Here is a 25,652-nt window from a genome sequence, read left to right as displayed (position 1 = left end):
AAGATATGAAATTTTACATTTGAGAGATTTAGTGTCACCACTTTAACCGAGTGATCAAAGCAGGACAACCTGACACAACAGGCTTTCTGAGGTGACAGAATAGGAAGTAACCACCACCCTTACAAGTTAAGACAATTAGGCATAATCATAATGTGTGATATTCTACAACCTCAGAGAAGAGACTAAAGAACTACAATTATAGCCCGGCCAGTGTGGTTGAGCGTGGACCTATGAACCAGGAGGTCATGGTTCAATTCCTGGTCAGGGAACATGCCTGGACTGTGGGCTCGATCCCCAGTGGGGGGTGTGCAGGAGACAGCCAATCAATGATTCATTCTCACTCATTATTGATGTTTCTATCTCTTACTCCCTCTTCCCTGAAATCAATAAATCAATAATATATATAGATAATATACGAAAATATGTGTGTGTGTGTATATGGATATAAGAACTATAATTATATACATGAATCTAGATTGAATATTGGTTTAAAAAATCACATTTCTAAAAACATTACTGGGACAATAGGGGAAATATAAAATGGCCTGAATATAAAAATTTTTGTGGTGTGATATTATAAGCAGCCAAAGTATACATAAACAATAAAGCAAATATGGCAAACTAGTAACTGTACTTTTTTTGTTAATCCTCATCCATGGAGGATATTTTTCCATAGATTTTTAGAGAGAGTGGAAGGGAGGGGGAGAGACAGAAAGATTGATGTGAAAGAGACACATCGATTGGTTGCCTCTCACACACGGCTCCAGGATCAAGCCTGCAGCTCCCTACCCTCAGTCTGCAGGCTCTATCCACTGAGCCAATCTGGCTAAGACAATAACTGTACTATTTAGGTGGGATATGTTATATAGTAGATGTTGTACCATTCTTTAAAATTTTCTAAATGGGTGACTCATGGTAGTATGAACATGCTGCCTAGTATTCTCAGCCCTAACCAATTTTTTTCAATGAAGATGCTGCTTCCAGACCAACAGTTCAGATGAAATATCTTAATGTCAGCAGCAGCAATATGAAACAATTTACACTGTCAGCCAGCCTGTCCCAGTATCCAATTCCTCCAAAACAATCACCCCTACGCTTTTCTCAGTCACGACTTTATCCTTGCTCTAGCTTAGCTCTTGCCTCTGAGAGGCCTAATTTTGAAGTTTGTTTTTTTTAACAAGATTAACTGCTAAATTTCCCCTTAGTAACCTATTATTGATAACTTTCAATAGTTTCAGAAATGGGCATTCTATCAATAATTCACCTTAAAATGAAAAAATGATCTGGTGCAGATCTAGGTTTTGATATGTGTTCTCCTCCCCAATAGCCTAGAATTGTGGAGACACAGGAGGCGGGCATATTCTTTATTGCACACTGGGGATATGAGTGTATTTTACAAATCTATTAAGGGCTAGCCTGCTAATACAGGAAGTTCCTAATTTATGAGTCTATTGTAGTACAAATGATAGTTTGTAAGACTATTATCAGGAACTTGATGAGGCATTTTTCCACAGAAACAAAGTTTTATAAGGAAGTGACGTTACCAGGATAGTGGACAAAGACTGGATAGTTTAGGCACTACTGAATTATGATAGGTTTTAAATAGTATTTCCTTTTGAAATTAAGATTCTAAATTATTTCAATGGAGAAAGATGAAGATCTTGGCCATTTCCAGCAACAAATAGAGATCCTTGGGCAACTGTTCATACACAAAGGACATTTGTAAACTGAGCACTTCTAAGTTGAAAGTTGTCTATTTTTCGAGGTGTCATGTTTCTTGAAATTTACGCAAAATTTTATCCAGGTGAAGAATTTTATATCCAGGGGGAAAAAAATAAATCCATATTAATAGTCACAGTTAAGATAACCACAATTTGTCAAGGACTTTGTTGCCCAGACTACCTTGGTGTCACTCTTATACAAGATCTTTAGCTAGGTGGACTGCAGAACTCCCTTTCAGAGGAAAGGTCCTAAATCTCAGGATTCGCTTGGTGTTTTTAAACCTAATTATTATTGAGCCATCGAGTACGGAACCTTTTGGGTAATATTTCAAAGTTATTCTTGCTAATTTGGAAAGAGAAAAAGAAAATAAAAATAATATACTCTGTATTTCTCTCATGTATAGTCAGTATAAAATTGAATATCTTCTCAACAGACGATAGCCACATAACTAAAAATTAATTAGACAACTTGCTTAAATGATACAATTTTATTAAAGGGCCATCTGGTATCATCTATCAACATTTTAAGTGCATGAACCATTTGAACCAGTAAACCCAGTGCAGAGATGTATCCCATACATCATACATACAACCTCACAAAGGTATTAGTACACAGACCTATACAACATTATTTGCAACAACAAAATTCTGGAAACTTCCTAAATGTCCTTCAACAGAGGACTGGTTAAATACATAATTGTATATCCATTTGGTGAAGGTATATATAGCCCAACTGGTGTAGCTTAGAGGTTGAGCATTGACCTATGAACCAGGTGGTCATAGTTCGATTCCCGGTCAGGGCACATGCCCAGATTGTGGGCTTGATTCCGTGTGGACATGCAAGAAACATCTTTGATGTTTCTCTCTCTCTCCCTTCCTCTCTGTAATCAATAAAAATATATTAAAAAAAAAGATATACAGATATCTTTACATGTGGTAGATTTACATATGTAAAGTTTTACATATATACACATTCTATTAAGTGCAAAAGGCAGTTTATAGAATAATATATATTCAGTAATCCCACTTTGTAATTATTTTTATGTGGTTGATTTTTTTTGGGGGACATTAAAATAAAAAGCCCACAAAGATTTTTATAAGCAATCTTCTAAAATTACTAAGAAATATGACTTACATTTAATATCTCCATACATATGGCTGATTGTAAATCTATCTTTGCCTTCAGGTGCCCAAGCAATTCTTTCTGCCATGAGGTATAGAGCTCCATCCTGCTTCTTCTGACGCACCTTCTTTACAATCAGCAAGACTTCTTCAGATGAAGTTGCCATGATGGCTAGAAGGTGCTAATGGAGACAAAAAGAGTTCACATCTCAGTTAGGGCCTGATTTATTGACTTCTAAAGTCCCTTCCAAATCTAAAACCTAAACTAATAATGGGGGGGGGGGAATTTCTTCCTTCATTCAAAGTTGAAAATACAATTATATGGCATTATTCCTTAAAATAAAAATTTTTTTCATACCATAGGTATGAATTTACATAACAGTTTATAACATTTGGCAGTTTTCAAACCATTTCCACATATGCTAATCAGAGTATTTTCAAATTATTTTTATTTTTCCCAGTTATATTCTTAAAATCTTAAAATGTATGATTTGACTACAAATGTGGTCTTTTATGTAATTTATATTTAGACTTGTAGAACTTCAGAATTACACAGGAGTCTAATAAATATTTAGTTCAAATTGTTTCAACTGAAACAACTAAGGATCACAGGCTTTCTGTGACTATTCTAGACCCACTCCCAGAGCTGAAACCACATGCACATTTCCTAATTCTTGGTATAGGTTTTGTCCAGTATGCTTGAAAAATGTAAAACCGAGTCAAAAAATGTTTTCTCCTTTTATTATTCAAAATGTTACAGATAATGGCACTGCATTTTGGACTATAATAGTCAAATCAAAGGTTGTCTTCCTGACTACAATCTTGTTTTTTTATTACTAAATGGAAAGTATTAAAATAGCAGCTGTGAAGAGAAAACAGAGAAATAGGGCTGTCAGATACAATATAAGATGCTCAGGTAAATTTGCTTTTCAAATAAACAAATTTTTAGCTAAACTATTTCCCAAATATCAAATTTATTAAATCATTATTTGTTGTCTAAAATTCAAACTTAACTGAATTTTGTGTATTTTTATTTGCTACATTTGGCATCACTTTATAGATTCTAAAAGGCAGGGGGCAGCTCCTGTGTTGAGCGTCTGCCCCCTGGTGGTCAGTGAGCATCACAGCGACCGGTCATTCTGCCAGTCTATTTGCATATTAGGCTTTTATTATATCGGATTAACATGCACTTTCATGATGATGATACTTTACAATAATTTACAGTATCAACTTTTCTGCCCCCCAAAACCTCCAAATAAACAAAACCATTTTATTAAGTTTCACAGTGCAAAAATTCTTGTCATTTGCTGTTTTCTTTTTCTTCTCTATTGGTTCTCCTGTTTCTACCTTGTGTTATTTATTTGGTTAATCCTCACCCAAGGATACTTTTCCCATTGATTATTTTTTTTAAATTATAACAAGTGGATGTTTTCTTTTTTTTCTTTATTAAGGTATTACATATGTGTCCTCATCCCCTCATTGCCCCCCCAATTCCCCACTCATGCCCTCACCTCCCTGGTGTCTGTGTCCATTGCTTAGGCTTATATGCATGCATACAAGTCCTTTGGTTGATTTCTCCCCCTTACCCCCACTCTTCTCTACCTTCCCTCTCCATTGATTTTTTTTTGTTTTTTTAAGAGAAAGTAGGAGGGAGTGGGGAGACAGAGAGAAACATCAATGTGGTTGCCTCCCACATATGCCCCGACTGGGGCTGGGAATCGAGTCTGCAACTGAGGTACATGCCCTTAATCAGACTCAAACCTAGGATTCTTCGGTCTGCAGGCCGACACTCTAACCTAGTGGTTCACAATGTGGGGCACACGCCCCATGGGGGGGGAAATTTGAGAATGAGTTATTAACAGTGAATTTTTTGCACTTCTTATGGTTCTTGGGGCCTCATATACAGCATATATATATATATACACACACACACACATATATATGTATATTTATGTATTTCAGTTCTCTATTATGTTTTAAAACATTGCTATTTTTCATATCATTTCATATTATTATTTTTTTTTTAACAATTTCTTAGTGATTTCTTCCTTAGTACTTCAACTGTCCTTTTGTTCTTTTATTTTTCTCTTTCATGGGTGCCATATTCTTTGGAAGCTTGTTTAAACCAAGTTAATGGCCTTTTAGGCTTCCTCCACATGAATAGGAGTTCAACTTTTGAATAATAAGAATTATATGTCACAGGGATATCAGACTTTTAGAAATGCTTAGGTGGGGCATGGCCAATAAAAGGTTCGGAACCATTGCTCTAACCCAGGGGTGGGCAAACTTTTTGACTCGAGGGCCACAATGGGTTCTTAAACTGGACCGGAGGGCCGGAACAAAAGCATGGATGGAGTGTTTGTGTGAACTAATATAAATTCAAAGTAAACATCATTACATAAAAGGGTATGATCTTTTTTTTTTTTTTAGTTTTATTCATTTCAAACGGGCCGGATCCAGCCCACGGGCTGTAGTTTGCCCACGGCTGCTCTAACCACTGAGTGAACTGGCTAGGGCTATTTTATGCTTTTTAGAAGTATGTTCATCTTTTTAATCTGACTCCTCTATCTCTTTCCCTTCTAGCTTTCTTATTGTTTCCTGGGATGTCATCACCACTGTCCTCATATATGTTAGACCATTTTATTGCCATATCCAGCTCTGGGTGGGGAGGTTTCGTATCAGTAGTGTAAGTCTCCAAAGGTGGTGCAGTTTGACTTCCACATTTTGAATTCCTTTAGAGGCTTCTCAGGTGTCTTGACACTGCCTCTCCCAGTCTGTTGATCAGACTGCAGAGAAAGGCTGGGCCAGTCATGCTCCAGAATAGCTTATGGGTCCTGGCAGCCACTGTTCTGTCTTGTTCCCACAACCACCCACTGCCTTTGCAGGATCCAGGGCCCTGGGACTGGTCTCCTCCAGCTGGTTGTTTTCCTCCTTGTTAGAGAAGCTTGAGGTGCTGCTTCTGTAAGCCTCAAAAGAGCTCAGAGGGTCCTTCTCCCAGCCACCATGACAGCAATATGCCACGACCCAAAAGTGAAAATTTAATACTTAATATTTCAGATACTTCTTTCTCCATCTTTTAACAATCAAATGTCTTCAAATGCTCTCCATATCTTTGAGAGTCATTTGTATATATGGCTAATTTGTTACCTAGGAAACAGCCTGGTGTCCTCCCACCTTTCTCCTAAATCCTGGGAATCTTAAATACCCAACACAAATGCTAGAGGCTTGAGTGTGAATGTCTGGAATATGAGGCCAAAAAGGACTCTGAGGAAAGATCCCATGATTGATAGTGATGAAAAATGCCACATATATGCCATTTCTGAAGTAATGAATAGTTTTCATTCCCAAAGAAACAATTTAAAATATAATTTTAAAACATTTACTTCTTCCAGCTCTGGAGGGGAAGTTTCTAATTTTAGAGAAGCGAACACATCTAGGTGTCATAATTTGCCCCGAGCAAACAAGAAGCTTTACTGAATTCTTACTATGTCCAGGTATTGGGACTAAATTATTTATAGGTGTTATCTCATTCAGTTCCCAGTTAACAATCCTGAGACAGGTGCTATTATTAGTTGCATTCTGTGGATAAAGGAAACTGGGTCTGAGAAATCAAGGTATTTTCCCAATATATCAAGGAGTAGGAGAACTGGGTTTCAATCTGGGTCAGACTGACCTTGGAGTTCCACTATGCTATTTTGTGAACATTTAGAATTAGAGGAATGGGTATATACCCAATTTAATAGTGGTTACCTACAGTGACAGGATTACAGACGATCTGAAGATACCTTTTGTTTTCTGGATTTCTATAATATATTATTTCGTAATGAGAAAAGTAGTTTTTAAAAATGTCTTTGCAGAAAAAAAAATGTCTTTGCAAGAGTGTATCCCTATCAAACCATATGTTTGTTAAGGAAACATGGAAAAGTGTTAGGTGTCTTAGTATGGGTAAGAATTAAAACAATTTTCAATTTTTGTAATATATATATATCAATTATTTTATTTAGCTTTAAAAATTTAATCCATAAAGGAAAATTTATAACATCTATGGAACCATTAAATACTCTAATATTCATTTCCTAATATCCATTTTAATAAACACGTAAGTATCAACATTTTAATAAGCCTGTCTGTATTATGTAAAATTATACTAATTGAATTTTAGGAAACATGAATTAAAATCTGAGAAAGATGGGGAGGATAAGCAGATAACCGTAAGATAACTTTAAGTATGTTCATATATGGAGGAAAAGCAGTGAGCAAGACAGTTGATAGAGCAAGTCCCCAGTTAACTGGACTACAGGCACACATAAGTATTAGCTTTGGGGTAAAAAAACTTTTCTGAGATGGAAGGTATGGAGGAAAAGATGAGTTAAGAGAGAAACTGAAGTGGAGGAAAAATCAGATGAATAGAATTGACTTTATTAGCTACTTTAAATCAATTGGGAAAAACATAGCCTCTTAAGTACAGCGTGGGACAAAAGTAGTTTTGCAGTTGTTCGTATGTAAATTAATACAATAATTAATAATAATATAATAAACTTTTTCATACGCACAACTGTAAACAAACTGTTGCCCCATCCTGTATATAGCATGTAAAACCATTTATATGAAGCCTTAGCTAGTTTGTCTCAGTGGGTAGAGCGTCAACCTACGGACTAAAGGGTCCCAGGTTCGATTCCGGTCAAGGGTACACGTCCAGGTTGTGGGCTCCATCCCCAGTGGGAAGCATGCAGGAGACAGCCAATCAATGATTCTCTCTCATCACTGATGTTTCTATTTCTCTCTCCCTCTTCCTTCCTCTCCGAAATAATAAAAAATATAAATATATATATTAAAAAAAACATTTACATGAAAATCCACTAAGGGGGAACTTTAAAAATAAAGTTTGCTTATCAAACTTCCCTGGTTATCTGTAGTAACTTTAATTGTGCTAGGACCAATTTTAGGAAGTTTAATAGAACCAGTAGGGGTATCAGTAACTTCTGATTTCTAGACTTTTCTTGAAGATAGTTCCTTGAGGAGCAAAAACTTCCCAGTAGAGTTCTATAAGAGTCAAATAGCAAGATCCTTCGGTAAAGTCATTAATTCATTTTCAGTGAAATATTTACTTGCCTGAAGCTAAATGTACATGCCTTGCTCTGAGCCTTTGTACATTCTCCTTCCTTCCCATTAACTAACTTTTACTCATTTTTTCCATACTCTAAGCTTCAAAGTTATTAGGCAAGGCCTTCTATTCTTCTCTTTATAGCACTTATCACAACTATTATTAATTTTTAAAGTAATTATTTTAATGTCGATCTCCCCTTGACACACTGCAAGCTTCATAAAGAAGGGCAGAGACTACTGTATTGTGTTCAGTGCAATACAAGCACCCAGCAGCCTATTTTGGCCTATAGGAAGAGTTTAATAAATATCTACGATACCTTCTTAAGATCTTTGTTAACAGAAGGATACAATCTTGGTAAGACACAAGAAACCTTTGCACATACATCTGCGGCTAATTCCAGGAAGCACTATTACTTTCTTCTCACAAATCAGAGGACCATTCTTCATAGATTCCAATAACTGGCTTATAAGAAAACAGGGATAGGAAGAAATTGAAAATATTCAGCAGAAATCTTTAAATTACTGCATCTCTATATTTCCATTACCTACATCCCCTTTTCCAATGGCAGAGGTAAATGGGGGAAAAAAAAAAAGAAAAAAGAAAAGAAAAAAAAAGTAACAAGTGAAATATAAACTCCTTATCACCCTCTAACAGAGCTGCTGTACCTGCCAGCATACAAAATGGAGATTTGGAATACTGTTTGTCATTAGGCAATCCAAACTTTTTTAAACAACTCAGTATTACAGGGAATAAGACCTTGAAAGTATGTAAAGAGTAACCCAAATGTATTGTTTTAAGGATAGTTACACACACAAAGCAGATATTAAGAGGGAATAACTAATGTAACAATTTTAAGACCGAGCACTTTATCTTACAACAGTACAAGGAGAGGAAGGAGGAGGAAAACGCTACAGAGAAATGCAAGATAGAGGGAAAGACATGCTCATATTAACTCATAAATACTGCATGCAAGAGGACAATACCAAAATGGAGAGAACAATCGGTTGGCAATCACAGTGGGGAAATGAGGGTCTACTGGATGGCTGACACCGCCACAGCGGTGGTAGGGGAAGAGGAAGGAGGAAAGGTACACAAGAGGCCTCTAGCAGCAATAACCCCGAGATAAAAGTGGTCAGAATGCTGGGAAAGCAGAAGGTACACTTGGCAACGTTCCAATGGTAGGGAAAAACCAGCAGCACAGGAAAACAGGGCTGAAAGGTGGACAGACCAGTAGGTGAAGACATGTCTCCAGGGCAGTGCACACAGGAAGCAGTCACAACTGACTGGAGCCCATCATTTGGTTCACTGCTTTTAACCGACTCCTGTCTCTCTGCACCCACGTCCCTAGTATTTTTAAAAAGCTGTCTTTACATTTGCACTACCACATGTATTTCATACCACCTAGAAGAGACTCGGTTTCACCCATCGATCTGCTGCAATGCTAACAGGTGTACTGGCCCCAAATTCTCCCTCCCTCCTTGCCAAATGCGGGATTCAGGTCTGCTAAAAGGCACACCTTCTCCCCAGAGCCCGGCCCCTCTGAAAGCCGTAGGCCTGATGCTAGAGGTTATCTTCCCTCCTGCGGTGACATTTCCATTTCATCTGTTCTAGTTTTGACTTTGCTTTACACATGAGGATTCCTGGTTAAGATTTCATGGGGAGGGATTGTTCCACTTCTTTTTGGAGTCAAAGCACTATGCTTTTGTATGTTTTAAAATCGGATCTTCTAATGGGGAAAAGGTTAATTTTTAAAAATCTCTCTCCCTCTCCCCATTTCACAGGTCCTAAAACGGATGTTTGAGAGTCAATTGGATAAACGTTCTTTAGGCAATAATTACATATCCCCATGTGTTGGTGATCTATTTTTAAGACGATCAAGCCGGGCCCAGTCCAAACCTGGGAGGGGTGTGTGGGCTGGCACACGAGTTAAGGCTTTCAAAGCGGTAGGACTGACAGGCGAAGCACAGCGTGCAGGCACCGAGGCGAGAGCTTTTTCTCTTACAGAAACCGAAAGACTTAACAGCACGTTTCCTAACGGGAAGGGCTCCCTTGCGAGGGAGAGGCCTCCACGTCCTTCATTCCCATGAGCCGTCCGACCCCGGCTTTGGGGGAACGCTCTGGTCCCTGCTCTCAGTAGAGGGGTAGGCTTCCTGCAGCAAGTATATTAAGGGTCGCTTCTTCCCCGCTTCAGGATAATAACGGGCTGCCCGGAATGCAGCGTGGGAGGTGCGGGGACGGCGACAGGGACACAGGAAAAAGGGGCAGAATCCGCGCCGTCCAGCGGCCCCCAGGCCTGTCAGCTACTCACCCACCCACCCATTCCCATTCTTTGGTCTAAACTTACCAGGTGGGAGCTGCGGCCCTGGGCAGGGAGTAAGAAAGTGGGATGGGTCCGGTCGAGTGCCGCTGCGCTTCTTAGCGACGCTGCCGGGAAGAATCTGAAACCCAGTAGCCGCCGCAGCCTCCGCTACCGCCTCTGTTACTGGGGGGTCTCGCCTCCATCGCTGGCTGCGAGAACTCTGAGGGCACGTGACCGGAAGTGCCAAGGCGGGCCGGCGGGGCACGTGACCCCAAAGCACGGCCGCCATGACACCTTCCGCTGGTTCCCTCCCTCCCCCGCCGGAACCCGCCTGGTTTCATTTTCTCTCGCCGGCTTCCAGCGGGGAAGAGTCCCGGGATCCTGGCAGGCTCACCCCTTTGGCCTAGAGTTCCTCCGGTTCCGGTCGGCGCTTTCTCTTCGGCCGGCAGCGGCCCACTAACTGCAGGCCGCAGAGAGCGTAATTGCGATGGCGGACTGAGGGGGAGGGACCACGCGGAAGCAGGGGCGTAGCCCCTCACGTGACGAGGAAGTACCGTTAACTGCGCTGTCCCCGAGTCCTCGACGCTCCGGGATGACGTAAGCCTGGGCGGGGAGGAGTGAGGGGAGGGGCGACGGGAGAGACCAGCTGCTGTGTGCCTCTCAGTGTTCGGTGAGTGTCCGGCGCCCAGCCTGGAGGGACGGTGCGAACCGCTGCAAATTGGGGGCTACTGTCCTGGAGATAGTGGTGCAGGACTGGGACTTGGATTTGGAAATTGGTTACCGAGGCTCCTCCCCTTAAGAGATGAAGACGACATTAGAGTTTAGCTGTTAAAGTTAGTAGTTCCGCTAGGCGGGGAGGTTTTCTTGTCGGCAGGGCCTGTCTCCCCCGCGGGGACGAGGCACATCGAGTGCGCGAATGAGTGAGTCGCTATTGCTGTCCGCGGTGGAGAGTTCTCTGATTGTTACTTCTTGGGTGGGAAGACCGAAATCTCCTCCTTTCCCTTCACACAATAACTCTAACGTTTGCTTCCTTTCTTCTCTTTTGCCTCCTCTTCCATGCGAAAAAGAGGATGCTGTGATTTGGGTTTGGTGTGAGCAGCAAACTCGGGTTCATTAGGGAAGTGAGTACAGCACTAGGGTGATGAGAGAACTTTTTCTCGATCCTACTACTCGATTGTAGCAACATGGAAAGGTGATTAGGTTTTGGACTCAGGAGAAGTGGATTCTAGCCTCAGCTCCACCTTTAAAACCTCTGTGACCTTGGGCCAGCAAACCCCTCAAGAATTTGTTTCATTAACTTTGGTAAGCATTTATGACCCCCTTCTGTTGGCTTAGTTTTTTTTTGCTAGGCTGGAGGTGCGACAGACTTAACGGAAGAACTATTTAAACTTAGGTTTCCAGGAAGATAGGATTTTGTTAGACGGAGGGAGATTCAAGAAACAGCCAATATTAAAATTATGGAGGCACAGAATGTTGACGGGGAGAAAGAGGAACAAAAGATAGCTTCATGTAGTTGGAGAAGAGGAGAGAGGATAGGATGGAAGACGAAGCTGGAGAAATAGGGCTAAGATCATAGTTTCTGTAAGAAGGGTAGCTGTTGAAGGTTTATGTGGAGCTTTTCTAAAAAAAAACTTACAGAAAATGTCACACATAGATAAAAATACGTTAATTTAATGAACCCTCATGTACACGCCATCCAACTTTAACAATGATCAGCATTCTACTGTTCTTGTTTGTACAGAGCTTTCCAATTTCTAGGTACTTTTTATAGCCATTGTTACATTTGATTAATAGCAGCTTTCAATTTGAGCTCAGTTCTACTCTGTGTAGGTAGGTACTGACCATTTTATGTGAAAATTTCTTTGAGTTGTAGCTGACCACTTGCTCTGTTGAATCCAAGTGTGGTATGGCAATTTTAAAAACACATCTGGTGCTATTTTAGGTAGTAAGATAGAAACTTAGTGTCCATATCAAGTAGGTTAGTGTTTCTACTCTATTCTGTTACCTAACTACTTAAGGAGTATTATGTTCAGTTCTAGGCAACACGTTTTCGGGTAAACTAAAGTGCCTGTGTAGGTTGACCAGAAGAGAAGAACTGGGACATTGTCATGTAAGAAATGACTGGAAAGCTGGGAGTGTTAAATATTTAGAAGACCTGATAACACTTTTCAAATACTGAAGGGTTGTTTTGGAAGGAATAAACTTATTCCCATAAACCAGCGGTTCTCAACTTGTGGGTCGCGACCCCTTTGGAGTTCAAACGACCCTTTCATAGGGGTCGCCTAAGACCATCGGAAAACACATATATAATTACATATTGTTTTTGTGATTAATCACTATGCTTTAATTATGTTCAATTTGTAATAATGAAATTGGGGGTCACCACAACATGAGGAACTGTATTAAAGGGTTGCGGCATTAGGAAGGTTGAGAACCACTGCCATAAACTATAGAATCCACAGTTAGGAATATTTAGTAAATGCTGTAAGTGAACACATTTCAACCCAATATTTGAAAAAAGACCTTATAATACTGAGAGCTGGAGAAGTGGAATGGGCAGCTTCAAGAGAGGAAGCATTCCTTTTCCAGTGCTGAAAATGTTCAGAGGTCCAGGTTACAACTAATTTCTGAGTTAGGTGGGTGTATGCACTTTGAATCTTCTTCCACCTTGAGAATTTTGGGAAGTGGGACTTATATTAAGCCTGAAAGGCTGGGTGTATTTGAATAAGTAGGTGTGGAGGGAGAGGAGTCATTTCAGGGAGAGAGAAAAGTATACATTTGGATTTGGCTTAGCACTATCACCCAACAACTGCTCTTGAGAACTGATATTGCTTATGCTGTTTCTTTTCCATCCTTATCTCCACTAAGTCTTAAGAGCAAAATGGTTTTTTACTCCATTAAATCATAACTTCCAGGACATTCTCTCTTCACTGAGATCAAGGCCAAATGGCCTATCAGCTGCAGTTTGAAGATCACTAGTAGAAGAGATCGATACTGTGGCCTTGATGTCAGTCCTTTTTTCAGGATCTTGTACTGTGGTTTTATCTTTTTCTTGTATCTTCAGATCCTTTCATTTTAGAGACTCTTTTCTTTTAGCTAGTACCTAAACTGTTTTGAGTTTTGCCTGGTCAGAAAGCCAAGAATTTGTTTTCTTTCCACCAGATTTATTTAGTAATTGAAAAGCCTTATCTTTACTTCCTCACCATCCATCCTTCTCACATAACTACCCACAGGACTTCACAGAAATTATGTGATCATCCAACACAAATTTTCCAATACCTTTATTTCCTTCCAAATTAAAATTTGTTCAGGTTCCTTGGTTTGAGATTCAAAGTGTTTTGTAACTTATGCTTGAATGGCTATTCCAGCTTTATCTTTCATTATTCCATTGCTTGGATCCTGTGTTTCAACCAAAGATTAAATTTATATTCTCCAAACATATTCTATATATCTTTGCTTATTGCTGCCCCACCTGTTACCCTCACCCATTTTCTTCTGATAAAAGCCTGTTCAGCTACCAGGGCTATTTCCCTTAGGAAGTTTTCCATGGTTCCTTTGAACTCGTGATTATCTCTGGTTTTTAAGTTCCAATATAGCACTTTGCTTATGTTGTCCTTGTGAGAGATGTGCGTATGTGAGAGAGATTTGTTCTTTTTTTTTTTCTCCTATTTGAATTTAAAATTATTGATTTCTGGTATTTTATTTGTCCTGTTCCCACTGCTATGCCTCATATTTTACTAAGTACTCAATAAAATGTATTAATGGGGGAAAAAAAGATTTTTCTTCGGTCAGGAATTCTCAAATATTTTAAGTATGGACATACTCATTTTATTGCACTTTGCGTTATTGTGCTCCACAGATGTTGCTTTTTTACAAATCAAAGACAAGCCCTTCCACCAGTAAAAAGATTATGACTCATTTTATTGCTGTACTCACTTTATTATGGTGGTCTGGAACCAAACCCGAAATATCTTGAAGTATGCCCATATAGGATGCCTAAAGATTTTTCTTTTTTTGAATATTATTCTCCTTGCAGAGGTTAAGATGTATTACGAACAGTGTTACTAGCATATGCTAGATACTTATTGCTAGAACATAAGACTATATTATGTGTATGCAATAAAAATATCTTAAGCTTGTATGTGCTTTGTCACTAGAAGGTATGCTCCATGAGCATTAAGACTTTATTTTGTCTTATTTTGTTGTCCCTGGGACCTAGAACAATGCCTGGCACATAGTTTGTGCTAGGTACATATTTGTTGAGTAAATGAATGAGTGAATTTATGTGTCTCTGAAAAAACACAAAGTGTAAACAATCAAAAAACAAGTATAAGCAATTGCTTCTCTAAAAAATTTTTTTTATTCATTGATTTTAGAGAAAGGAAAGGAGCGAGAGCGAGGGAGCAACATTGATTTGTTGTTCCACTTATTTATGCAATCATTGACTGATTTGTGTATATGCCCTGACTAGGGATTGAACCCACAACCTTGGCGTAGCAGGACGACGCTCTAACCAACTGAGCTACCCGGCCAGGGTAAGTATTTGCTTTATATTCTTAATTTGGCAGGTAACAAAGGATTGGGAAAATTTAAAATTAAGGGGTAGACTTTTCTTAACTTTTATTTATTTCCTTTCTTTGGAAATTGATGCAATTTGACAAAAATGTATACTTGAGAGTTGTTGAACAGTTAAGAACTCTTATTTTAGTTTACAAAGTCCTCATTGGGTATTTGGCATTTGCTATCAGGTCTCTTACTAAAGTCTTTATTCCTCTTCAAGCTGTAATTACCTGCACTTGACTTGTCACTTACTTAGTAGGTGCGTTCATTTATTCAGCAGATACTTAATGAGCTCCTGATAGGCAGGAGAAAGAGATCCAGAGGTCTATTCCTTTAAGCACTATTAAATTGTTGACTGATAACCATTGAATTTGCTGATAAGGATTTATAGTTAGAGGCCTTTTTTGAAAATTGCCCTTTAATAAGGAAAATTGCTGTTTAATGAAAGACACTTAAAGACAGATGATGATTTACAACTTAAATGCAGCTAGGGTTGCTATTTTCCCATAGAGGAGCTTGACCAATTTTCCTCTTAAATCCTGCAGTGTTGCTCAGATGGTGTGTCTCAGTAGTTGAGTGTCAACCCCTGAACCAGGAGGTCAGGGTTCGATTCGAGGTCAGGGCACATGCCGGGGTTGCAGGCTCGATCCCCAGTAGGGTATATGCAGGAGGAGCTGGTTGATGTTTCTATCCTTCTCTCCCTCTGCCTTCCTTCTCTAAAATTAATAAAAACATATATTAAAAAAATCCTGCAGTGTCCATTCTACCTTCTCACACTATTAGATGAGTGGGGTAGGATTATGGAGGGCCTTGAGAATCTGGACTTACTCTGGGAGGTTTAAAATCAGGAAATGATGCAGTACAAGCTGATGTTTGCATGTTACCTATGCGTGTTTTCTTTCCACCTAAAGGCTGAACACCTCCAGAGTAGGGATTCTTATCCCTGTCTTTCCGTGTTCTTTACATACTCATTAAATGCATGTCAAACGAGTGCTTTGCTTCTTAAATTATGTTTTTTCAGGTTTAATTCAGGAATCCTGTGCCTATCACTCAACATAGTTTCAACTTTCCAGCTAAATGACTTTTGTGCCAGTCATACTGGAGTCCTACACCCATGTTCTTGCAGAGTTTGAGTCTCTGGATCCATTACTTTCAGCCCTAAGGCTGGACTCAAGTCGTCTAAAGGTGAATTTCTTGATATGAATGATTCACATTCATATTCATATGATTGTGTGCTCTCTGTTACATGTGCCTCCTGCCCTTTAGTTCTTTATGTTTTATGGAAACTTGAGTATTACCTATACTAGTATTAAGCATTACTGCCTATATAGCATGTTCATAGCTCTTTCTTTTATTTTTTGAGCTATCATTTGAATTCTTTCCTGTCCTTGGAAACCATGGTATTGATTGCTGATTTTCCCCCTCCTCTCAGTAATCTTCCTGTCTTCTTTCAGGAAGTAATGTATTTGATTGAAAATAAAATAGTATAAATGAGTTTTGAGCAACATGAACCTCTGCTGTTAAACTAACCTCATTCCAAAACAAGGAATTTGATGTACACTCCATTTTAGGGAACAGAGCAAAAGTTATTAGTTCTGTAGCAAAAGTCGTTATCTCATGTGCTTCCCTCAAATACTGAGTTCTTTTGATAAACTCAGGAATAACATGGTGAAGAACAAGTCTCATAACCAATTTTAAAATAATTTTATTTTTACACTTTTTCTCTCACCCAAAGTACCATTGTAGCCTCTGAGCAAAGGGAGAATAGGAAGTAATGGGCAAAATAATATGAGCAACAATTTTAAGGGTCGATATCAGACATGTTTTTAGCTGCAAGTTACAGAATACCTTACCAATAGTGGCTTAAGCATTAATGGTGTTATGAACCTTGTTGGAGGTTAGTATTTCTGGATATAGTGTTGTGGCCCAGTGATTTCCACGAGGACCCAGGCTCTCCATTTTCTGTTCTACCATCATCCATATGTTGGTTTTTAGTCACAGTTGCAAGATAAGTATCCTGGCTCTAATCTTGATGTGTCCATTAGTATCTCAAGCAAGAAAAAGGGGGCCAAAGGTAAAGGCTTTCTTAGTTTTTGGACTCTGACTTTTATCTGGGAAGGTGGGGTTTTCCAAGAAGCCCCATCGTTTTAGTTTTATTAGCTGGATTTGAGCCACATGACTCCCCATAACTGCAAGAGAAACTGGGCAAGTAAGTGTTTAGGTTTTCTAGCTTCTGAGGTGGAAAGCAGCAAGGTTGAAGAGGGTTGGGAATGTCTGTGTGTCAGCCAAGCAACAATTTTACCAGGGGTACAGCCTCGCCACTGCTTTCTCTGGTGGATAAGGAGAGGAATCATCAGGGTGAGGGTGTAGGGGAAAATAGTACGTAGTGATCTTTATCTGTTTCCTCTGCAGTCTCACTTGCTCTAAAAGCTTTGGATGTTTGTGTTGATTATACAAATGCGAAATTATTGGAGTGAACAAATGATTAAAGTGGTGGTGTATTCCCTGGAGACATAATTGATCCTCCATCATTGTGGTCAGAGTTGGAATAACCAAGCTAAATTCTACAAGAGATGAATTACTCATTTATATAATTGAGCCTATTCAGCCATTTTGAGATTCAAAAATTAACAATTTAAAGCCAAAATGTTCTTTCTTATGTATTTTTCAGTACACTAGAATGAGAGCATGAGTGCCATTTTGTGGTATCCAGCTGGGCAGGGGGTGGCTGGGAGAGGAACCTGGTACGCAGATCCTCAGTATGTATTTCCAGTGCATAGTTTATTTGATTAAATGACTGTGGTGATCTCACTCTTGTCTGTTTACATGTTTTTAGTGCACGAGCATAGCTGTATCTCGGAAATGGTTGGCTTTGGGCAGTTCAGGAGGAGGTCTCAACCTCATCCAAAAAGAAGGCTGGAAGCACAGGCTCTTTCTTTCACATAGGGTAAGATTAAGGATAGCTCTGTCATATACCATTCGGAGTATCTTTCATAAATGCCAATTTCTCCATTCTAAATACTCATTTGGAATAAAAGAAAAATATAAAACTTGAGATTTAAAAGTGAAAAAAAAAATACCATTTTTGTGCAACTGCCTAAAATTTTTCCTTTTTGTGCTCTAGGAAGGAGCAATTTCTCAGGTTGCCTGTTGTTCACATGATGATGATTATGTTGCTGTAGCTACCAGGTGAGAAACTGTTTCAAAACTATCTGACCTTATCCAGATGCATTTTAAATGAACAAATGTAGCTGTGTGTAAGGTGACCAACCATCCTGATTTGCCTAGGACTGTCCCAGTTTTTAGCACTGAAAGTCCTACGTCGTGGGAAGCCTCTCATTCCCCAACAAACCAGGATGGACAGTCAGTTGCCATAGTGTTTGTGGAAACTGCTAAAATGAGGCAACAACATTTCAGTGGTCTTAAAAGGGAAAGGTAACAGATAATTTAGAACATCTGAGTTCTGTTATTTTGGATTGGTGGACTAATGCAAGGAAATAAATACCTTGATTTTTTATTTCCTCTTTTCTAAAGAACAAGTTTACATATATATTTAGTATAGTTGATACTGTTATGCAATTAAATTGTACCTTTTCACCATTGCCGAAAATTTGCTTCTTTGTCTCAATTTTTGCAGTCAAGGCTTTGTAGTTGTTTGGGAATTAAATCAAGAGCGTCGTGGGAAACCAGAACGAATTTATGTGTCTTCAGAACACAAGGGCCGAAAAGTTACAGCTCTCTGTTGGGATACAGCGATTCTTAGAGTTTTTGTAGGTGATCATATGGGGAAAGTTTCAGCCATCAAACTCAACACTTCTAAACAAGCAAGGGTAAGAATCAGTCCAGTTATTTGCATATGTGGGTGAGATAAAAGGTGTTATGTCACGGAATTTCAAATAAATGACCAAATTTTTGGGGGGACTGATCTAGAACCCAGAATATTAATTTTGAGAGACTTGTTAGTATGTGGTACATATGGGAGCCTGGTTTAGCTTGATTCTGTTGCAGAATGGCTTCTGTGAGCTAACTTAAGTCTATTATAGTACTTCATAATTTATCTGTATGGCTAACTTAAATAAAGCATTATTTAATACTAGGCTATTAAGAAAGATGCCAATTTATTAGTTGTGTGAATAAAATGGCATCAGTTGCCCAGGCTCCTTTGTAAGGGTAGAAGAAATTCATGGGTCTAGGTATATTTTCCCTGAGGATGGTGAGAATGGAATCTTAAAGGCACCTCCTGGATTGTGCTCAGCTGTGGAGGATCCCAGGCTTTGTGTCACCGTTATTGGGATGGAAGGGTTGAGTCTCAGGTTACCCGACCAGAATGCTCCAGTCTGTTATTAAGCCAGCTTCGCACTGTCTCTCTTCAAAGTTTATTTATTATATAGGAAGTGGGTAACTTGTCTTTTCATTGCCTTATTTCCATGTATGATCCTGGCAGAAAAGAGATCTAACTACCATTGGCTAAATTATTTTAATTACCATATCATAATATTCTTCTGGTTTGCTTGTAATGACCCATCAAGTTATCACTTGATTCTTTATAGTCTTGATCCAAAATATAATTGGAACCTGACACATAGTACAGCCCTAATTTGTCTTTCTTCCAAAGGGAGAAATGCTGTCTACAAATGAAAAATTTCCTTACATATTTGAAAACTTGCTTCATCTTTTCATTCCAACCTCTCAGTTTGGATCATCACTAAGAGAGCCTTAAGATTTCTCTTCTGCAGTTGTGTACCAAATTATTTCACATAACTTTGATATTCCAACAGGCAAATTAAATTTGGTCCCTTAAAAGTTTTTATTTTGCTATTCAAGGTATTTGCATTTAAAAGGTAGAGAAGGAGGTTATGTGTATATGTAATGATAAATAAACTGTATTTCTTTGTTATGTTCCTTTTAGGCAGCTGTTACCTTTGTGATGTTTCCTGTTCAGACAATAACAACAGTTGACTCCTGTGTTGTCCAGTTAGATTATTTGGATGGAAGACTACTTATATCTTCACTCACTAGATCCTTCTTGTGTGACACTGAAAGGTATATTGACCAACCATGTGTCATAGGATATACAGAATTTAAGAGCTGGAAAGGACTTAGAAATAGTGTAACCCATCCCTTTAATTTAATTATACAGATATTCATAAGGAACCAGCTGTGTGCAAGCTGATGTTAGAGAGTAGAGAAGAGATAGAGGATATTGATTCAGTGAAGTGGGTGACTAGGAGAACTATTAACTCTATGTGAATCATGGTCTAAGTGCCATGAAGAAAGGCCAAATAAGGCTTGTTTTAATATGGGGAACCAGGGAAGTTTCCTTAATTGAATTTGTTGTATATTTAATGGAATTTTACTAAAGTGTAAAATTAGATGAAGAATAATTAAGAAATTGTGAAGCTGACAAATACTCTACCAAAATCTCAAGGGTAGAGCCAAAAGTCCAATGAATGGCAAAGGAATATATTAAAGGTATCTGTGCAATACCAGGACAGAATAGGAAATGAATATATATCACTGTGCAGAAGTTCCTCAGCCATTCTCACTGCAGGGAAATTTTCACAGGCTCCCTTTCTTCCCCCAAAACCCCCTTCCCCCGAAAAAATTCCTTAGGACCTTCCCATTTAAAAATATTTTTGGAGTTTTGAGCATACACAAGAGAGAATTGTATAGTGAATCTACTAGCCAGCTCCAGTAATTTTGATGAGGATTTTTGGTAAATGAAGTCTGGAGGAAGAGGTGCAGGGGGGATATTCTAGCAGGAAGGAACAGCCCTTTGGGGAAAAGTGAGCATATTCTAGAATTTGCCAATCTGGATTAAGTAGAGGAGTTGTAGGAAAAAAGTTGTTTAATTGGCATCACACTGAGAACGACAGCTTTAAATGCCACACTGAGCAGGTGGGTTCTCAGGTCATTTTTAAGAAAGTGTACATATAGAAAATCAGAGTTTGGAATTGATTCCTTTAGAACTATCCAGGCTTGGAAAGTCTATTTCCAGGGGTTCATGTATCTCAGGAGACTGCTATTTGAGAAAGCAGGAGGATATTTATTGCAAAAGGTTTGAAGAAATGTGTGCTGACTGTCAGGGATGGTAGAGGAAAGGATGAAGAGAGATGTACTTTGCTTTTTTTGCTTGGGATAAGAAAGGCATATGGGAAGGAGGCCAGTTATAGCAGGTGGCAAGTGTCTGATATCAGAGAACCTAGCTGGATAGCAGAAAGGCAAGGCTTTGAGATACAAGTGGTCAGTTTACATGCAATCAGTAGGAAGGATGATGCACTTGCTTTGGACTTATTTCAGACTATAGTTCAGTGGTGAAGTTAGACTTAACAGAACTGGAGATCATCTTGTGTCACCCTTTAATTTTTGTAGATCAGAAAGCTGAGGCTTAGCTGGGGAGAGACTAGAACCTTTCTGTCCTGATTCTGTGCCCTTCCTGTTACCTCAGTTACTTCAGTTACCTCTAATACATTCTTTGACATTGGACCTTTGGCCATTAACTCCACCCTTGAGATTTTATAAAATGCTTGTTAATTTCACAAAGTTCTTAATTATTTTTCATCTGTAAGCTTCCAAGTTTATCAAGTGGCCCAATTCAGAAATTTGGCTGAGCCCTAGCCAGTTTGGCTCAGTGGCTAGAGCATCGGCCTGCACACTGAAGGGTGTGAAGCGGGGCAGCCGTTAGTTGATTCTCTCTCATCATTGATGTTTCTATCTCTTTTCCCCTCTCCCTCTTTGAAATGAATTAAAAAAATTTTTGGCTGAAATTCTAATAGTCAGAACACTGACTGAAAACACTTTATTAGGATTGTTTGGAGGATCTGATGAAATTGTATATATGAAACACTTTAAAATTAAGAGCTAAATAAGTCGAGGTTTATTTTTCCCTCTGCAATAAACCTAGAGTTGCTAATCATTATTTTGCCATTTCACAGGGGTGTGGCTAGAGTTGGTTATGAGAATAACATAGAATTTACTGCTAAAATAACATATTTTAGAAATGCCCAATTTTAGTAAGTTAGAATTCAGTTTTGGAGACATGGATAGTACCATAATTTTTTCCTTTTTAAATATACTAGAGGCCCAGCACATGAAATTCATGCCCGGGTAGGGTCCCTAGGTCTGCCCTGCAATCAGGGCTGATCTTCCCCAGCTGCCAGCAGCGAGCCCCACCCCCGCCATGCCACCACGTCTGCCAGGGTGATCGGGGCCCCAGCGCCACCCACGTCTGCCGCCACCCACCCTGGTTTCTGGTTCCCCATTGGGCGATTGGAGCCTGCTGGCCGGAGGAGGGACCAAGAGATTGACAGTTCCTGCCCACTTGCTGGCCCTGCCCCCTGCCACCACTGGTTGCCCTCTGTGTGTGGGGCGATCGGGGCCATGGCACTGCCCACGTCTGCTGCCACCCACCCCCGGTTCCCAGTTCCCCATTGGGTGATCAGGACCTGTGGGCTGGGGGCAGCTCCTGCGTTGAGCGTCTGCCCTCTGGTGGTCAGTGTGTATCATAGCCAACTGGTTGTTCCACCGTCTGGTTGATTTGCATATTACACTTTTATATATATAGATTTTTATTGATTTCAGAGAGGGAGAGATGGAAATCATTGATCAACTCTCTCCTGCAGGCTCCCTACTGGAGATCAAGCCTGAAACCTGGGCATATGCTCTGACCAAGAATTGAACCTGGACTTCCTGGTTCACAGGTTGACGCTCAATACAGAGCCACACAGGCGAGGCTAATTTATCAATTGTATGCACCCTGACTGGGGATCGAACCCAAAAACTGGGTATGTGCCTGACTGGGAATTGAACTCTTGACCTTCTGGTGCACAGGATGATGCTCCAACCAACTGAGCCACACTGGCCAGGGCTGGTTCTGGCACTTTTTATTTATTTTTTATATATTTTTAAAATGTATTTTTATTGATTTCAGAGAGGAAGGGAGAGGGAGTGATAGAAACATCAATGATGAGAGAGAATCATTGATCAGCTGCCTCCTCCACACCCCCTATTGGGGATCAAGCCCACAACCCAGGCATGTGCCCTTTACCGGAATCGAACCCAGGATCCTCTACAGGCGGATGCTCTATCCATTGAGCCAAACCGGCTAGGACAGTGGCCGGCAAACTGCGGCTCGGCAAACCACGGCTCACGAGCCGTATGTGGCTCTTTAGCCCCTGGAGTGTGGCTCTTCCACAAAATACCGACTTCTGTGCATGGGCCACGAAGTTTCAATCGCACTTTACGTGCGCGCCCGTGTGGTATTTTGTGGAAGACCCACACTCAAGGGGCCAAAGAGCTGCATGTGGTTCGCGAGCCGTGGTTCTGCCACTTTTTAAAAAAAATATATTTTATTGATTTTTTACAGAGAGGAAGGGAGAGAGACAGAGAGCTAGAAACATCGATGAGAGAGAAACATTGATCAGCTGCCTCCTGCACACCTCCCACTGGGGATGTGCCTGCAACCAAGGTACATGCCCTTGACCGGAACCAAACCCGGGACCCCTCAGTCCGCAGGCCGACGCTCTATCCACCGAGCCAAACCGGTTACGGCAATTCTGCCACTTTTTAAGCTGTGCAAAATAACAGTTTCCCCTTCCAGGATGTAGATAGTTTTCAGGATTAACTAAGGTAATGTATATGAAGTGCCTGTCATATATTGTTTGAAATTGTAGAAAACAAGATTAATGAGCAAACAAATGAGCTGACTGTATTTCTTCACTTGGCAAACATTTATTCTACTTCTCTGGATCCTTAGCATTGTATTAAGCATCATAGACGATATAAAATAAGCAAGAAATATATTTTATTTCCCAAATAAGGAACATAAGTAATAAAATATTGCACATTTCTAGGGACTTTCACATTCATGTTCTCAGAGTAAGGCTAATGTATTTTATTCATGAAGGAAATAAGGACAGAGTTATTTATTGAATTATCTAAGTCAATAGTAAATTCACACTAAAGAGCATATTAGATCATTCTCTAATAAGAGGGTTTGAGTGTATTAATTCAATGACAAAGCCACCAACTTTACAGCTAAAAAAAAAAAGGGGGGGGGTTGAGTATACAAAGCACTACATTATATTGAGTGCTTTCTATGGTCCAGATGCTGTGCTATATACTGGGGATTCAACCAAAGAGGAACAAGAAATGGCCTTTGTCTTTGAGAAAGTCATAATCTGTTCAAATAGACACAATTACCATATATAATGTTGTAAGTGCTATGAAAACATAGCATGGGAAGCATGTAATTCAGCTTATGGGGGTCAGGGAAATCTCAGAGGAAGAATGATGGCACTAAGTCATGAAGAGTAAGAAAAGGAGTTTTTAGAAAAAGACGACATCATCATCATCACCTTCCATGTTCCAGACAGTGTGTTAAACTCAAATATATCTAACTCATGTAATCATAAGGGAACAGAGTTCCAGAAGGATTTAGCATTTTGAGGAAAGAGTAAGGAGATTATTGGGTGTTTGTGGCAGGGGAGTGGCTTGGAAACAGTGCTGGAGAGGTAGATTAGCTTTTCCATGGAATGGCCAAAGAACAAGGTGATTTGGGAAGCAATCAGTAGGATTTACAGATGTATGAAATGGTTTGGTAACACCCATTTTTTTAGGTTTGAAAAGGGTCATCACATTAATTCTGCACTCCTTCTGTGGATAATAGACATGTGAAATGGTTTGCTTCCTGTCACAGAAAGAGTTAATGGCAACTCATTGCTAGAACCTTGTTTTGACCTTTCCATTCTGTGTTCTGTCCAGTAGTATACCTCTCATATGAATAATGAGAAGACATTGTGGGTAGAATTATTATGGCCATGCTGATTTGTAGTGCCATTGTTTTTGACTTTTTGTAGGTAAACATGCTTTCTCTTCCTTTTTGGGTATTAGAGAAAAATTTTGGAAAATTGGAAACAAGGAAAGAGATGGAGAATATGGAGCTTGTTTCTTCCCTGGAAGGTGTGCTGCGGGCCAGCAACCTCTAATATATTGTGCTCGTCCTGGCTCCAGAATGTGGGAAGTGAACTTTGATGGGGAAGTTATAAGTACACATCAGTTTAAGAAACTCCTCTCATCACCACCTCTCCCTGTGATTACTCTCAGGTAAGGTGATTTGTATGCCTGGTAGGGAGTATTTGAGGAACTTTCATGGAGATGTTGGGTTGAAGTCTCTGATTTTTTTTTTTAATGTATTTTTATTGATTTCAGAGAGGAAGGGAGAGGAAGAGTGAGATAGAAACATCAGTGATGAGAGAGAATCATTGATCGGCTGCCTCCCGCACACCCCCTACTGGGGATGGAGCCCACAACCCAGCCATGTGCCCCTGACCGGAATCAAACCTGGGACCCTTCAGTCTGCACGCCAACACTCTATCCACTGAGCCAAACCAGCCAGGGCGAAGTCTCTGATATTTTATATGTGTTAAAGATTATGCCATAAAAGATTCAGAAAACCAAAAGTCTTTCCACCAATTATCTTTCATATGATTTAAAGCAAATGGAGTAAGGCACATGTAATTAGGCATTTGGAGGCAAACATTTTCCTATGGAGGGAAAACATGCTTTTATGTTGTGATGAAATCAATGGGTGTGTTTACTTCCTAGATCAGAACCTCAGTATGATCATACAGTTGGATCCTCCCAGTCTTTGTCTTTCCCCAAACTCTTGCATCTTAGGTAAGTTTCTCAATTTGATCCTTGAAATGCGCGTGCGCGCGCGCGGGCACACGCTCACGCGCACACACACGCGCGCACAAAACCTTTTCTCTGTTTCTTGCTCAGGGGCAGTTATCTTTTAAAGATTATTTTTGTATTAAATTTTAATTCTTAGCATGCAAGGACA

At 39.7% G+C, this 25,652-nt stretch overlaps 2 protein-coding genes and 1 pseudogene across 16 annotated transcripts in view; 1 reads left to right on the top strand and 2 right to left on the bottom strand.

The window, feature by feature from the left end:
- The window catches only part of GTF2H1 (general transcription factor IIH subunit 1), a 34,654-nt gene extending 24,176 nt beyond the window's left edge, over positions 1–10,478 (bottom strand). The window contains exons 1-3 of one of the 2 annotated variants that reach the window (XM_036325609.1): positions 10,295–10,478; positions 8,267–8,412; positions 2,857–3,025 (exon numbers count right to left, since the gene is read on the bottom strand). In XM_036325609.1, the coding sequence (XP_036181502.1) occupies positions 2,857–3,010 (154 nt within the window). In that variant the 5' untranslated portion in view covers positions 3,011–3,025; positions 8,267–8,412; positions 10,295–10,478. The remainder of the gene's footprint in view (positions 1–2,856; positions 3,026–8,266; positions 8,413–10,294) is intronic. The other variant, XM_036325607.1, reaches the window with a different exon arrangement.
- LOC118665428 lies at positions 3,694–10,538 on the bottom strand (annotated as a pseudogene).
- Positions 10,539–10,730: 192 nt separating this feature from the next.
- Positions 10,731–25,652, top strand: part of HPS5 (HPS5 biogenesis of lysosomal organelles complex 2 subunit 2) — a 38,995-nt gene continuing 24,073 nt past the window's right edge. For 4 of the 14 annotated variants that reach the window (XR_004970447.1, XM_036325603.1, XM_036325599.1 and 1 more), the window contains exons 1-9: positions 11,110–11,551; positions 14,721–14,784; positions 15,831–15,994; positions 17,646–17,756; positions 17,934–17,998; positions 18,447–18,639; positions 19,719–19,852; positions 24,701–24,913; positions 25,415–25,486. Coding sequence is in view for 13 of the 14 variants with exons in the window: in XM_036325603.1 (XP_036181496.1) it covers positions 15,887–15,994; positions 17,646–17,756; positions 17,934–17,998; positions 18,447–18,639; positions 19,719–19,852; positions 24,701–24,913; positions 25,415–25,486 (896 nt within the window). In the remaining variant the exon portion in view is untranslated. Of the gene's footprint in view, positions 10,847–10,901; positions 11,552–14,720; positions 14,785–15,830; positions 15,995–17,645; positions 17,757–17,933; positions 17,999–18,446; positions 18,640–19,718; positions 19,853–22,441; positions 22,594–24,666; positions 24,914–25,414; positions 25,487–25,652 lie in introns of those variants that run through there. The other 10 variants (XM_036325594.1, XM_036325596.1, XM_036325595.1 and 7 more) reach the window with 10 other exon arrangements.

This window comes from Myotis myotis, unplaced genomic scaffold (genome assembly GCF_014108235.1).
Source record: "Myotis myotis isolate mMyoMyo1 unplaced genomic scaffold, mMyoMyo1.p scaffold_m19_p_10, whole genome shotgun sequence".
NCBI classification, from domain to species: domain Eukaryota; kingdom Metazoa; phylum Chordata; class Mammalia; order Chiroptera; family Vespertilionidae; genus Myotis; species Myotis myotis.
The sequence above is the reverse complement of the archived record's forward strand: the minus strand, read 5'-3'. Positions and strand labels throughout refer to the sequence as shown.